Here is a 16,982-nt window from a genome sequence, read left to right on the forward strand (position 1 = left end):
TTCTGGTTTATTCGCTGCAAAGTTTCTCTGGCTTCAACTTATATCAGAGTTTAATCTCCTTACTCAAGCTTTTAAACAAATTCTTAACAAATCCCATCAAGGGCTATATGGTTTGGGGGGTTTTGAAGGAGAAAAAGAGCACATTCAAAATGGACTTGACTAATCTGCTCAGCACTTTGAGTTGGACAGGAGAGGCTGGAAATGCAGCTCTGAGTCAGACAGACGTATATAGTAGAAAAAAAGGGGTATGAGTCTTTGGGTGGGCAGAACAGATAAAGTTGCATGAATGAGGCGGTGAAATGCCACAAAAAGCAGACGGAGAATCAAAAGAGTGATATCTTGATGTGCTCACCCGCTTTAAGCCTGAGGTCAAACTTCTTCATAGATCAGTGTCAGAAAAAGATCCATGAGTCTCTGAGGCAGTCTGTCATTTTCTTCAATTTTCCCTCAAGTGCTCCGAGTTCAAATCAATAATTCTTCAACTCTAAGGTGATACAGTAACGTAATTTAAACTTGTAGAGACACTACTACAGTGCTGATGATGGAGTTGTTTTGTTTCCCAAAGCGTGCAGCTGCAACCCCAGTGGAACATCTGGGCACACGAACGAATGCCACCCTCAGACAGGAAGCTGCCGTTGCTTGAATCACGTGACGGGACGAGACTGCAGTTACTGTGAAGTTGGATTCTTCAACCTCCAACCAGGTGTAGGATGTGAAAGGTGACGTGGTTGTTAATCCCAGGTGGATTTGTTGGGTTGTTTTTGACAATTTTTTTGCCTTTTTTTATTTTTTTTAGTTCATCAGAATGTCCTGATATTGTATGTGGTGTCCCACAGGGATCAGTACTAGGACATCAATTATTTATCTATTATTATTATTATTATTATTATTATTATTATTATTATTACTTATTTTATTGTATTGTATTGTATTAATTTATCTATTTTAATTTATTTATTTTTGTATTTATTTATTTATTTATTTATTACCCTTTTTACTATTTTGGGGGGGGTAAAAAAAAGGTAAAAATTCTGAGATCAAAGTCAGAATTATGACCATTTCCTCAGAACTTTTACTCAAATTACAGAATTCATAAAAAAAGTCAAAACTTTGAGAAAAAAAATTGTAATTAAAATACTTTTTTTTTCAGTGGCCCAAACCCTCTTTCATAGTCAAGTGTCTGGTTTTGTTATATATATATTTTTTGCTGATGACCCAAGCATTTTCTGTTCAAGTGGGACTTGGAAACAACTTGTGGATGTCATCACTTCAGAATTAAAAAAAAATAGAAATATAGTTTGACAAAAACAAATTAAAACTAAATCTGATCAAAACAAAAATTATGATAATAGAAAATGATTAAAAAAAAAACACAATTAAGTCCAGGTACAAGTAGTGGTTGTAGACATTGGAAGAGAAAATTAAATAAATTTCTGGTAGTGATAATCAACGACAAAATCTGCTGGAAACTTTAAAAACATCAAATCCAAACTGTCTCGTAGCATTTTAGTGCTAGCTAAAGCAAAGAATGTTCTAGACCAGAAATTACTCCAAAGTCTGTATAATTCACTAATTATTCCTTATTTAGATTACTGATTACTAATGATAATCATTTTTCCTGATTATCATTTGTTTGTATTACTGACTGTTTAAGTTGTCATCTACATAAACAAAATAAAGTCTTTCATTCATTCTCTTCCATCTGTAGGTGCCAGTGCAGTCCGATTGGCTCGTCGTCAGTCGCCTGTCATCCAATCACTGGGCAGTGTGTGTGCCATGCAGGAGTGGAGGGGAGGCTTTGTGATGCTTGCCGTGTGGGCTTCTTTGGATTCTCGTCACGAGGTTGCAGAGGTACAGAACTTGAAGCACTGTGTACCTTCCTCTAATCCTTTAATTCTCCTCCTAATACAGATCACACATGAAGGCATTTCTGACTCTTCAAATGTTTGCCCCTCCTGTCCTCTCCTCCTCTCCTCAGCCTGTAACTGTGACCCAATGGGCTCCGTCTCCATGCAGTGCCACAGTAATGGCACCTGCCACTGTCTCCAGGGCTTTGTGGGTTATAAGTGTGACCAGTGTGAGTTAAACTATTTCCACAACAGAGCCACGCATCAGTGTGAGGAATGCCCCGTTTGCTACGGCCTTGTCAAGAAGCAGGTGAGGTTTGGTTAATTTGTATGTGGGTAGCTAACAACAGAACCAGAACTGTAGAGGTTGATGTGGTGAAACTGTTTGCTATCTCTTAACTTCTCACTCTCTTTCCAAATTAAGACGTTTTTTACATTACTTTCTTTTTGGAGCCCAGTCTCATCATACGACTTCAGGGGCTCATTCTTAGCCACCAAACCTGCTTTATTTCACACGTAGAAGTTAGAAAGAGAGACATTCGATGAATCTGCATTTAAGGTTAGCCACAGACTTCGCTTTCTAGCAAAAGAACACAGATGCAGTTTAAGAAATAAACACAACCAAAGTGTCGGCAAATACAGCATTTCCAATTATATAACAACATTAGCCCTGGTGCTAATGTAATGTGTAGTAAACTGCTGCCTGCAACAACTGTGAATGTCGGTAAATGACTCAGACTGTTTTCAAAAATGCTTTCTACAGACTAAATTTGAATGCAGTATAAAGTATTAACTTCATACTAAAGTTTCATATAGATACTAATATAAATGTAATATGTAGTATCAACTTCATACCAAAACAATATACTATGTAAACATGAGAATACAACAAATGCATGTAGTATGTAGTATCTACTGCACACTACATAAACTTACAAAATATAAATGCTACATATAGACTGTAGTATACAATTTTATGTAGCATCCGCTGTATACTATATAATGCATACTACATATGAATGCTACATATAGACTGTATTATATAATGTTATGTAATTACTACATACTACATAATGCATAGTACATATGTACACTACAGATAGACTTGGATATTATTGCATGTAGTTTCTATGGCATACTACATACTACATATGAATGCCACATATAGACTGTAGTATATTGTGTTATGTAGTAACTACAGCGTAATACATATGTAAGCTACATATAGACATATATAACTGTATGTCGTTTCTACAGCATAGTATATACTATATATGAATGCTACATATAGACCCAAGTATTTAAGGGTATAGGTTGTATAAAGCATCTTCTATATACTATACAGTACATACTACATAAGAATATAGTGTGTCATATCTGCTGCCTACTATATATGAATTTTTTTTAACTCAGTATATAGTATCTACTACATAATAAATACTACAAATAAATCACTTACTTCATATGAGTACTAACTACTATATATATGAATGCTACATATGAATGTAGTATGTAATGTTATATTACATCTACTGCATACTACATTATACATACTGCATGTGAATGTTACATATAGACTGTTTTATATAATTTATGTTGTATCTACTGCATACAACACAATACCAACTACAAATGAATGTTACACATAGACTGTAGTTTGAAATGTTACATAGTAACTACTGCATACTTCATATGTTTTTTACATATAGACTTGTGTATTATTGTATGTAGTTTCTATGGCATTCTTCTTATTACATATGAATGCTACATATTGACTGTAGTATATCATGTTATGTTATGAATATAGCGTGTCATATCTGCTGCCTACTACATATGAATTATTTTTTAACTCAGTATATAGTATCTACTACATAATGAATACTACAAATAAATCACTTACTTCTTAACTACTATATATATATATATGAATGCTACATATTGACTGTAGTATATGGTATCAACTGCATACTACATACTAGATATGAACACTACATATAAATTTAGTATGTTGCATCTGCTGCATACTGCATACTTAATACCACATACTTCACTCCACATACAGCAGATTGATTGTAGTGAGGGTGGACCAAAACAACAGGTGTGAATAACACCAGCTAAAAGAGTTTAAAAGGCTTTTTTTCCACTGCAAAAGACAAAAACCAATTTTGTACAAGAGTAGGAGTGTAATTATTGAATATAGTGCTCACACAACAGCTTTTTCTTATGTTACTTTTTATATTTCATTTCAGCACTAAATAAATCAAAGCTTTTTTTTCAATTACATTAATATTAATATTACATTTACAGCAACATTTTCCAAGAAAAACAGCCTTAAATAACAAAAGTGGTCGGCACAAAAAAACTGAGTACACCACCTGAGTAAATACTGTGAAACTCCTGCTTCATTGATATTCTTTTCATCCTTCACATCAAATAATGTGAGCCAACGCCTCACGCTTTTACAGATGTTGTGCATGCTGGTTATGCTGCCCCTCACAGTCTTATGAGGAGGTATCTGTCTTGAAATAGAAACCAGATACAAACAAAAACACCACCCTCACTGCCACCTCCAGCCAGCATGTGCTGCCTTTGTAGAGCCTCATTACAGCCATGTGGCCCCTTTTGGATTTGCAGATTGGAAATAAAGGGAAGACGTACAGTGGAACAGAGAAGGACATTTGCCCTAATGATCTCCTGTGCTGCCTCTTCCTGTCCCTTTAGATTTGCTGCAGCCCACGTCCACATTGGAAGGTGTTTCATCCATGGATTTGCCTTTTGAGGCCAATCCAATCGCACAGATACATTCTGTCTCTTTCCTTGTACATGTTCTCACTCAAGCCAGAGCGGCTCCGTGTTCTTCCTCCGACTGCTTTCTACGTGTGTGAATGCACACTGAGAATTTCAGCGTTAGCAATTCAGCAAACATCCCCGAGCCGTGTCTGCAGTGAACACCGGCAATTACTCTCCTCAATCCTCAGCCTCCCCCAGCTCTCCCTCCCTCCCTGCTTCTACCACTCTCTGTCTTTCTGCTCACATTTTCCTCAGGACGGAAAAGGATTATCAAGCATTAAGTGAGGGGAGTTGAGATATATGATTGATGATGAGGAAAGATTTTTAAAAAACAAGAAGAAGGGTGGAGAAGAGAAATAATGGAGATGCATTAAAGCCACAAAGCAATAAGAGGGTCCTCGCCCATCGAGTGCATGTTAGGGCATGTCCCCACCGCTGCATGTGCAGCAAGATTTGCCTAATTAAAAAGCCATCTATATAGATATAATCTTACCCCTACAGCAAGCATTCATGGGTAAATAAAGCTGTTAAAAACATTGCAGTACTTATTATGACCAGTAAATGTTGCCGTGACTGTGACATTTTTTTTATCTTCATTAGTATGGGTGAGAAAGAGCTTTAGCCTGAAAAATCATCAAGTTTGGCGGCCATTTATGGCCACTCCTTTTAAGTTTGAAAAAATCCCTCCATAACTTTTAATCAGCATTGTGTCTTGTAAACACAAGGCCAGTTTGGAGTTGATTGGGAAAAAAATGTGGTAGAAGTAAGCTGAGGAACGTCCCCAATAAATTGTCAAAATCTGACTTGTAACCTAAATTTCTGAACTTCCTGTTCAGAATTCAACATGGTTGTAAGAGACTTTTTTTCAGGTCTTGACATGATGGTTATGCACAAAAAATTTCAGGTCTGTAGCTCAAAGGAGGTTGCCTGGCTGACATTTTAGTGGCTAGGGGGCGCTGTGGAGCACATAAATAGATATAATCTTGGCCCTACAGCAAGCATTCATGGGTAAATCGATCTGTTAAAAAAAAATTAAATACTTATTATGTGACTGTGACATTTTTTTTATCTTCATTAGTATGGGTCAGAAAGGTCTTTAGCCAGAAAAATCATTAAGTTTGGCGGCCATTTGTGGCCACTCCTTTTAAGTTTGAAAAAATCCCTTCATAGATTTTAATCATCAATGTGTCAAGTATAAACAAGGTGAGTTTGGAGTTGATTGAAAAAAAAAATGTAGCAGTAGTAAACTGAGATGCGCCCCCAATAACTTGTCAAAATCCGACTTTTATCCTAAATTTCTGAACTTCCTGTTCAGAATTCATCATGGTTGTAAGAGACTTTTTTCAGGTCTTGGCATGATGGTTTACACAAAAAATTTCAGGCCATAAGGATGTAGGTTGGCTGATATTTAGTGGCTAGGAGGCACTGTGGAGCACATATATAGATACAATCTTGCCCCTACAGCAAGCATTCATGGGTAAATATAACCCTTGAATACATTGCAGTAAATCATCAAGTTTGGCGGCCATTTGTGGCCAAGCCCATTAATTTGAAAAAATCCCTTCATAGCTTTTAATCTTCAATATATCTAGTATACACAAGGCCAGTTTGGAGTTGATTGGAAAAAATCTGTGGCAGAAGTCAACTGAGATACGCCCCCTATAAATCGTCTTTTCGACTTTTAACCTTAATTTCTGAACTTCCTGTTCAGAATTCAACATGGTTGTAGGAGACTTTTTTTCAGGTCTTGACATAATGGTTATGCACAAAAAATTTCAGGTCCAAGGAGGTAGCCTAGCTGATTTTTTTAGTGGCTAGGGGGCGCTGTGGAGCTTGTATTGGGATGTAAACACTGCAGTCATACAATTTTATATGGGGTTGAATTTTGTGGCTAGGTGTGTTCACGTATGAGTCAAGCTGAAGGCACGTTTTTTGTGGTCAAAGGCCCAGAAGAATAATAATAATAACCTCTAAAAGTTTCAGTGATGACCTGGTGCAGGAAAGACTTCTTTATGGAGCCCATGTTTTGCATGTTAGAACAACTTCCTTACAAATGTTATCATGCAACACGCACGCATGAGAAAGTTTGATAACATCCACTTTATTGTATCTTATTTTGAATGTCTGAATAATTTAACAGTGAGGGTCAACAAATTGGCGCCGATCACAGCGTATCTATTCTGTTTTCAGCGGTCCTCCTGGACTTTCATTTTCTGAGAAGCCTGATGTTATCTCCTGAAATGCTTTCTTTTCAGCCTCATGTCACGCAGAGAACAGTGCGGATGCATGCGGCGATGAAAAACGTATTCTGTCCTTATCCTGTAGATATTCATTTATTCATTGCTTTTGTTGAAATACTACATTTTGATGTTAGGGTGCAAGAGGAAAAAGAGTCCTATCTCAATCCCTGTGTTTGAATATATAAATGCAGATGGGGAGGGCTGGATATTCTGTGGTGGCATTTGATGTCCCAGCCCCGTGTTTTTGTACTGTGGCTAAAAGAATCAGTATTCTTGTTGACACCCTGAGTGATAAATCTCGGCGCTATTACAGGCAGAAAAGCTGAGGACTCGCCTGCAGGATTTGGAGAAGCTCATGGCCCGCTATGATTGCCGAGGTAGATTTGGGAAGCAGCACCACCTGCTGAAGTATCACATGGCCAGGCTTTACGAGCACGAGCACCAGAGGGAGGACACTCTACCAAATGCTCTGGAGGATTTCCTCGCCTTCCAAGGTAACAGCAGCCACGAGCTGGAGATAATTCCACTTGGCCCTGTCACTTCTCTTAACGTTTCCTTTGTGGTCATGCCTTGGCAGCTTTTCTTGCTTTGTGAAATACGACGCCTGCCTGTGTGTCTCTGTAACTGTTGTGTCACATTTTGGCTGCAAGATGATAAAACGTCGTATCACTGTACACCACACAAGCCAGCGTGGCTAAGATATTTGACACAAAACCGCCCCTGGGTGTTCTCGTAAAATGGGCCAGTCGCTCTGCCTGTGCCTCCTCAGTGTGACATGGGTACATACACAGCAACGCAACAGGATGATTAAATCAGGGAGCAGACAACAATGCAAACCTAGCTCAATTACTATAACACAATACTGATATATCCTCATTATCTTCGGAGGGGAAAGGGCTTACAGGCTCAGCTGCACGGGCCAAATGGAGACAAATCGTAACAATATAGAACAAGGCGCCATGTGACCAACATAATCCCCGTTTATATGACAGGCGGTGAATCCCTAATCCCTGGTTTATTATGATTATACTTGCAATCACGATAACAGTCATCCAACAACTCCCCTCTCGATACCCACATATTTACACACACACACACACACACACACACACACGCAGAAATGCTCTTTAAAGCACTGGGTGGCCCAATAATAATTTCATGAGTATGTGGGGGTGACAGGCTCGCACAGAGACACACTGGGACACACACGGTCTTGTTATCTCTCATTTATGATACACGGAGACAAAGAGACGAGCAAAGAGTGTCAGGATAAACATCCAGGCGTGTTGTGCTAATTTTTGGACCGTCAGTGCAGACGGTTTGACAGGAAACAGGTCAGGGACTAACTTTGAAGAAAGAATTAAAATCTTTATAAAACTTTATCAAAGATAAAATTCACAGTGGTTAAGACTTATCTGATACAGGCTCATCGCGAAATATCAAAATATTAGCTTGAGATTTGTGACTTCCAATAGACAAAGCACATGAAATGGTTCAAAAGTGATGTTTATATCAGACAATCCAAGATAAATCATTTGTCTAAAGTGGATTTTCTTTGGATTTTTGCATCGTCATATCAGTGACAACTTATTGAATCATCCACTTTAACACAGCTAGCATCAGTTTTGCACCACTACTAACTATATGATGATGATGAAAGCTTTTATTCGTCATTGCACATGTTTCAGAGCAACAAAGTCACATTTCAGTTGAATCCCATCAAAGAACATACAGGGGAAAGGACAAGAGCAGGTGAACTGGGGGGCGGTAACATGCACAGCGCCCCCTCAGGTAAAAAAAGGGAGTACAGGAGGTGAGTAGATGGGGGAAAAAAATGATTGGCTGAGTATCAGCGCCGATATTGGGCATTTAAAGGAATATCAACATCGGATTTTTTTTGTTAATATGATGGCCAATCAGAAATCAATTTAAAACTAAAAGAGCTATTTTTGGAAAACTTTATTTACTGTAGAAAATAGGGCTGCACCGATATGAAAATTTTGGCCAGTACGAATTGCTGTTATGGCCGAAAACCAGTATTTACCAATATCAATATTGGAAAAAGAAAAAAAAAACAATCTGAGATGATGTGTCGAGGTAGTTCAGAGAGAAAGAGCGGCACAATCGTAAGAAAAGACGACCATGGAGAGGATCAAAGAATGTAGCGCAGAGGTGAACGTGATCAAAAAAGTATGTTTTGTCTTTTTTTTGGATCAAAAACAGGAAGAGAGCCATAAAAGAAGAGAGTCCACTCTTCTTAGGCAGTTTGAATGTTGACATAGTCAAAGAAAACAAAATTATTTGGGTCTTAAAAGATCGTTACAGATGCTCTGAAAATGCTGGCAGCTAATGAGTAAATATCGGCCGATACCCATGTAGATACCGATATATCATGCATCCCTAGTAGAAAACTTTAGGGAGCTTTTTATTTTTTTAAAGTTTTCAATTAACTAAGACTAGGGATGGGTTCCTTTCACATTTGAATCGATACGGTACAGATACCCGGTACCTGGCAATCGGTACCGATACTTAATGGTACCAATTTTCTGTTCTTTTTGTGTTTACGTGGTAAAAAAATATCAATTTGTTTCATAGTAAAATATGATTTTTTTCAATTTAACTGATTTATTCCTCAGTATGTAACCTTGTAATGCTGTGTTCATGTCCAACATGGAAAATCTCCCACTCTTTCACTCTCTCACAGTCACAAGGATGCATTTAGGTACCTAAACATGGTGCCTCTTGATTGCATGTGAATCGGTACCCGGTACTTTTGATGGAGTTGGTGGATACATATAAAAGTACTTAATTTGGTGCCCATCCCTAACTAAGACAGTTCCTGAGCTGTTTAATAAACATGTGCTTTAAGGCGTTTAATCAAAGTTGAGTGTTGGAGCTCCTTTTATCCCAAATTTTGACGCCAGTATTTTCTCTTTTACTGCAAATGAATATCGGCTCCAAATATCAGTAATCAGCTTCCTTTACTACTGATAATCAGTATCAGCCCCAAAAAAACCAAATCGTTCTGTCTTTACACAAAACTTTCATACCTGTTGGCTTGACTTACCACAAACAGGAAGTGCCAGGTTCTGTTCCCCATGGACTTTTCCACACGTTAGCTTGTTGCTACTGCGAGTCAAACACAATGAGCTGACATTTTGAAGTGAGAAGGGAGGGGAAGGATACTGCCAGAGGTTGTGTGAAGCTACTTACCTTTTGACGTCAACTTTTGGACTACTTTGTGTTTTTATTGTAATCAAATTCTTTCTATTAAAAGTGTAAAATGTAGAAAAGTTAAAGCAGATACACTCTCACAAAGACCAAGGGTTCCCAAACTTTTCCAGCCTGATGCTTCCAAAGTAGCTGTTCTGGGAAACTTGCAACCCCCTGCTGTGGGAATACACCAAGAGCCTACTATACTGCGAAAAGCTGAAATCTTAAAGAGTGTTTTTGTCTTATTTTCAGAAGAAAATGTATTTTTAGACTTAAATTAAGCCACACTCCTCTGACTAGTCCAGAAAAATGTCTTGTTTGAAGTTATTTAAAGACAAAAAACGAGGTTGGAATTGCTTGTAACAAGTAAAAAAAAAATCTTACTTGTATTAAGATATGAGTCTAGTTTTATGCAAATTTTTGAGCAAATTTTTCTTGCTCCACTGGCAGATTTTTTTAATTGTAATAAGACAACTTTTACTTAAAATGATTTCTGTTTTTTACAGTGCAAAAATGAACAAAAACAAAATAAAAGTTACTTCATTAAGAAAATGACAGTAACTCTCTGCACGTATTGCTGTTTCCAGATTAAACTTATTGCACCCGATAGCTACGTTACCCTGGCTTTGTCACCCCAGACGTCTTATGGCGACAAAGAAATGTGCGAAACACATCAGCATTTTCTGTTTGCATGGTTTTTATATGAAATGTACTCCATGTTGTTGTTTTTTTTTTTTTAAAAATCGATGAAATCTGCAATTTTTTTGTGATTTCTGTAGATTTTTGCAACCCTGTCAGTGTTTCCCAACCCCCACTTTCAGACCCAGTGATGCAGACATTGTGTATGTTATGGATGAATTTGCACAGTCAATGAGTGTATAGTGTTAGAGTATAGAAGTCTGCCCACAGAGACAGGGGAAAGTTATATTCTCTTTGGAATAAACCATGAAGAACTAATGTATGTATCTCCTCATATGTATGCTTTGTTCTCTTTGTTCTTGCAGAAGCCAGAGAAGCCTTCATAAAACAATTTTCCTTGCTGGAAGCTTCCACTGGCACACTCCTTGCTCAGCTGCATAGCATTACATCTACTTTGAACTGCAGCATCAGCATGACAGAGGAGGAGAGGGAGGAGGAGGAGAAGGAGGAGAGGGAGGAGAGGGAGGAGAGCAGGAGGGATGAAGGGAGCAGGGCTGTGTGTCAAACCTTTACAGAGACCATCTCCATGATCACAGCGTCCCAAAACCAGCTGAAACAGGCGACACTGGACCTGGACAGCATGGTAGGAAGATCCAATATGTGGCATCATGAGCCCTGATGTGTTGGCTAAGTAACTGCTTAAAATTAGGTGCACACACACACACACACACACACGCAGGCTGATATTGTTTGTAGCAGAATTGATTTTTTGTCCCTGTTTGCAGCAGGTTATTGCTTTCTGTATGGATCCACAAAAAAGAAAACAATATGTCTCCCCTTCCTCCCTCTGAGGGGTAAATCCCCGCCTCAAAAGGAAATTCACTCAAATGTTTGACGGACGCTAAAATAAACAACTTGTTCTTCTCACCGTGAGGCTTTTTAACCAGAGTGTGTACCACTGCTGTATCATTTAGGTTCAGAGAAAATTAAATAACCACTCTGCCAATGTGCAGCGCTCTCTTTCAGAGACGCGATGTACCTTCCTTATCAGCTGTGTGAGCGGGAACATCATATTAATGAGCAGAGTCCTTCCAAATAAAGTGGAAATGCAAGAGTGCCAGTGGTGGACTCAGCTCCTGCATTTTTATTTGCATCTTCTTAAATTAAACGCCACTCTGCGAAGCGTCTGAGAGAAAACACGTTACATTTATCAGGACAAAACTTCAGGACGTTTATTTGGGAGGAGGCTGTTTGCAGCACGGCTCTGCTGTCAGATTAAAAACACAGAGTTCGTGTCGTTTTACTGGATGTTGATAATCAGAAGAGATATGTTAGAAAGTCTCTGCCAAGTTGCATTTCAAAAAAGTGTATTTCTGCTTTTTCAGGGTTGATCCTAGGTCCTTTTTTCAAATCAGGCTCTGATAGTGACTAAGTTTGGGAAACAGGTGAATGAAACATGTACAGGGCAGGTGGGTATCAGATGATACCCACCTGCAAAAGCCACAACACAAATGCAAAAGGGAAATCTCAAATTCAGAAGCCACAGCACAAATGAAAGAGCAAGAACTCAATAGCAAAACCTAAGACATGACTGCAAAAAAGGATACCAAAAATGCAAAAACGCTACAACATCACAAATGCAAAAGTTATAGCTTTGATGCAAAAGCTACATCACAAATGCAAAAGCTATGACATCTCAAAAGCAAAAGCTGTAGCTTTGATTCAAAAGCTTCAGGATTAATGCAAAAAGCTTCAGAATCAATGAAAAAGCTACAGCATGAATGCAAAAGCTACAAATCACAAATGCAAAAGCTACAAATCACAAATGCAAAAGCTACAAATCACAAATACAAAAGCAACAACATCACAAATGCAAAAGCAACATAACAAATGCAAAAGCTATAGCTTTAAATGCAAACGCCACAGCATAAATGCAAAAGCTACAAAATCAATGCAAAACTACAGTATGAATGCAAAAGTTACAACATCACAAATGCAAAAGCTATGACATCTCAAAAGCAAAAGCTATAGCTTTGAATCAAAAGCTTCAGGATTAATGCAAAAAGCTTCAAAATCAATGAAAAAGCTACAGCATGAATGCAAAAGCTACAAATCACAAATGCAAAAGCTACAAATCACAAATGCAAAAGCAACGGCATCACAAATGCAAAAGCAACAACATCACAAATGCAAAAGCAACATTACAAATGCAAAAACTATAGCTTTAAATGCAAACGCCACAGCATAAATGCAAAAGCTACAAAATCAATGCAAAACTACAGCATGAATGCAAAAGTTACAACATCACAAATGCAAAAGCTTCAGCATATATGAAAAAGCTACAAAATTAATGCAAAAGCTACAGCATGAATGCAAAAGCTACAACATCACAAAGACAAAAGCTACAGCATGAATGAAAAAGCTACATCATCAAAGATGCAAAAGCTTCAGCATAAATGCAAAAACTGCAGCATGAATGCAAAAGCAACAAATCACAAATGCAAAAGCTACGACGTCACAAATGGATAAGCGACATTACAAATGCGAAAGCTAGAGCTTTGATTCAAAAGCTTCAGCATTGATGCAAAAGCACCATCACAAAGACAAAAGCTACAGCATGATTGCAAAAGCTACAGCATGAATGCAAAAGCTATGAATTACAAATGCAAAAGCTACAACATCACAAATGCAAAAGTGACATCACAAAGACAAAAGCTACAACATGAATGCAAAAACTACAACAACACAAATGCAAAAGCTTCAGCATATATGAAAAAGCTACAAAATTAATGCAAAAGCTACAGCATGAATGCAAAAGCAATGACATCACAAATGCAAAAGCTACAGCATGAATGAAGAAGCTACATCATCAAAGATGCAAAAGCTTCAGTATAAATGCAAAAACTGCAGCATGAATGCAAAAGCTGCAAATCACAAATGCAAAAGCTACAACAACACAAATGCAAAAGCTACAGCATGAATGCTAAAGCTACAGCACAAAAGCAAAAGCTACAGCATGAATGCAAAAGCTACAACATCACAAAGACAAAAGCGACATCACAAATACAAAAGCTACAGCACAGATGAAAAACCTACAATATTACAAATGCAAAAGCAATGACATCACTAATGCAAAAGCAACATTACAAATGCAAAAGCTACAGCATGAATGCAAAAGCTACAACATCACAAAGACAAAAGCTACAGCATGAATGAAACCGCTTCATCATCAAAGATGCAAAAGCTTCAGTATAAATGCAAAAACTGCAGCATGAATGCAAAAGCTGCAAATCACAAATGCAAAAGCTACGACATCACAAATGGATAAGCGACATTACAAATGCGAAAGCTAGAGCTCTGATTCAAAAGCTTCAGCATTGATGCAAAAGCACCATCACAAAGACAAAAGCTACAGCATGATTGCAAAAGCTACAGCATGAATGCAAAAGCTATGAATTACAAATGCAAAAGCTACAACATCACAAATGCAAAAGTGACATCACAAAGACAAAAGCTACAACATGAATGCAAAAACTACAACAACACAAATGCAAAACTTCAGCATATCTGAAAAAGCTACAAAATTAATGCAAAAGCTACAGCATGAATGCAAAAGCTACAACATTACAAAGACAAAAGCTACAGCATGATTGCAAAAGCTACAGCATGAATGCAAAAGCTATGAATTACAAATGCAAAAGCTACAACATCACAAATGCAAAAGTGACATCACAAAGACAAAAGCTACAACATGATTGCAAAAACTACAACAACACAAATGCAAAAGCTTCAGCATATATGAAAAAGCTACAAAATTAATGCAAAAGCTACAGCATGAATGCAAAAGCTACAACATCACAAATACAAAAGCTACAGCACAGATGAAAAACCTACAACATTACAAATGCAAAAGCAATGACATCACTAATGCAAAAGCAACATTACAAATGCAAAAGCTACAGCATGAATGCAAAAGCTACAGCATGAATGCTAAAGCTACAGCACAAAAGCAAAAGCTACAAAATAAATGCAAAAGCAACATTACAAATTCGAGAGCAACAAAGCTAATGAAGAAGCAATGACCTGGATTCAAAAGTAACAACATGAACGAAAAGTCTCAACACAAATGCGAAAGCTACAGCATGAATGAAAAAGATGAATCACAAACACAAAAGCTACAACATCACAAATGCAAAACCCTACAGCATAAATGTGAAAAAAAAGCTACAGCATGAGTGCAAATGCTACAACATGAAAGCGAAAAGTGAAATTTATAAAAGCAAAAGCAACAAAATAAATGTAAAAGCAACATCACAAATTCAAAAGCCACAACACTAATGAAGGAGCAAAAACCTGAAAGCAAAAGTTACTAACTAGCTATCCGTCATTTTATATTTGGCTGTCTTAATCAGTTGTGTCATGAAGTTAGCATTCTGGTTTTTGTGATTTGTAGTTTGTTTTTTTTGTCTTTGGATTCTATCAGGAGCCATATTTTCCCCAAAAAAATGCACATCTTGTAAGTCAGTTTTCAAAATTTATACATTAAATTTATATTTAACTCAACTTTTTTCCAACCTGGCTTATAACAAAGACTTAGGGTTACATCGCTTTTTCTATCAGACACAGATTTCAGTCTCCAGGATCTATTCAACAAACCACAACAGGCTTTAACTTTTTCTTCTTGTGTTTTTCTAGATGATTCCCTTTGAGTTGGAGTCAGAACCAAACAAATGGAACATGATGGTCAACGAGTCCCAGGCCCTCATGAAAAGGTGAGACACATCAGTGGCCTCAGTGCCCACGGCCTCCTCTCACACGCAGCATCGTTACTGTAGTTAGAGAAGCCAGAGGAAGTCATCAGCGCTACTTTCTGCTGAGTCTCTCCTCAGGCAGTCGTGATAATCTGGTGTTTTATGTTTCTCACTCCATTTTTCCCTCCTCTCCTCGTAGTCACAGAGAAACAGCCGACCACATCGAGGCTGTAGCCAGTGCAGCCGTTCAAGCCTCGAAGCAGACCTTCAGTTTCCTGATGGATCTGCTGCAGGACAACTCCACAGAGGAGTACATCAGGAGCCTAACAGAGCAGTAAGCACAACAGAGAAACACACACACACACTCACACACAGGCGGAAAAAAAAAAGTCTTACATTCAAACATCCTCTCTGTAAACTCCCTGGATTATTCTGCCTTTGCAGTAAATTTGGAACAAAGTGCACCTATCCCTGTATTACAAGTCGAGGTCCCTCTTCTTCACAGTACACTGGAGTTTAGGAGTAAGACATTTAGCCACAGGGGGACAGCTCCTCTCTGCTGTAAGCCTATTGCTTTCTTGGATTTGCTGCGCGCTCGCTGCATCTCCTAGCGTGTGATTGCTCAGAGGATTATCCTCCAATGCCAGACAGAATGATGCAAAAAGCCCTCCGGTGGCCATGATGAGAGCAAGAAGCGAGCGACTCAAAATTGATTACGCCCTCCGAACGGTCGTCAGCGCAGTTCAGGAGAGCTCTGTTAATCTTTGGAGAGCTGCTGCTGCACAATACACACGTGTGTATCTGAGCAGATAGGTCTGTGTCGCTGTTCAGGGCGTGAGCTGAGCAGGTCATGCACAGACGAGCAGCGGGAAAATGCATTTCCTCATGTGTCAGATGTTAAAATGATCATATGTGTTTTATAGGAAAGAGAGTTACACAATAAAAAAGACGGAAGTATTCAACCTTTTGTTAAAAAACAGGATTATATAAAAGCAGCATCTCTAACAGGAGTTAAATTACATTCTTTCTTTTTTATGTTTATTTTCTGTAACATCCATTCTACATGTTTACAACAGAGCAACAGTAAATTAACTTTTATATGACTTAAATAATATCACTGTCTTTAGCTTCTTCCTACTGGAATATCAGGACAGAAAACTGCACTTTTTACTCCACTGTAGTTATACACTCACCAGCCACTTTATTAGGCACACCTGTCCAACTGCTTGTTAACCTAAATTTCTAATCAGCCAATCACATGGCAGCAACTCAATGCATGTAGGAATGTAGACATGGTGAAGACGATCTGCTGCAGGTCAAAGCGAGCATCAGAATGGAGAAAGGTGATTTAAGGGACTTTGAACGTTGCATGGTTGTTGGTCTGAGTATTTCAGAAACTGCTGATCTACTGGGATTTTAACCCACAACCATCTCTAGGGTTTACAGAGAATGGTCCCAAAAAGAGAAAATATCCAGTGAGCAGCAGTTCTGTGGGACAAAAT

General features: G+C 38.1%; 1 protein-coding gene across 1 annotated transcript in view; it reads left to right on the forward strand.

Moving 5' to 3' along the window:
• The window catches only part of lamc3 (laminin, gamma 3), a 199,428-nt gene that overhangs the window by 169,031 nt on the left and 13,415 nt on the right, over positions 1-16,982 (forward strand). Inside the window, exons 15-21 of the mRNA XM_074690299.1 lie at positions 566-719; positions 1,709-1,851; positions 1,979-2,157; positions 7,191-7,371; positions 11,095-11,372; positions 15,425-15,501; positions 15,680-15,814. Of these exons, the coding sequence (XP_074546400.1) occupies positions 566-719; positions 1,709-1,851; positions 1,979-2,157; positions 7,191-7,371; positions 11,095-11,372; positions 15,425-15,501; positions 15,680-15,814 (1,147 nt within the window). The remainder of the gene's footprint in view (positions 1-565; positions 720-1,708; positions 1,852-1,978; positions 2,158-7,190; positions 7,372-11,094; positions 11,373-15,424; positions 15,502-15,679; positions 15,815-16,982) is intronic.

The sequence above is a fragment of the Halichoeres trimaculatus genome, unplaced genomic scaffold (genome assembly GCF_033239565.1).
Source record: "Halichoeres trimaculatus isolate MK-OKI-2021-1 unplaced genomic scaffold, fHalTri1.1 fHalTri1_scaffold_16, whole genome shotgun sequence".
NCBI lineage: Eukaryota > Metazoa > Chordata > Actinopteri > Labriformes > Labridae > Halichoeres > Halichoeres trimaculatus.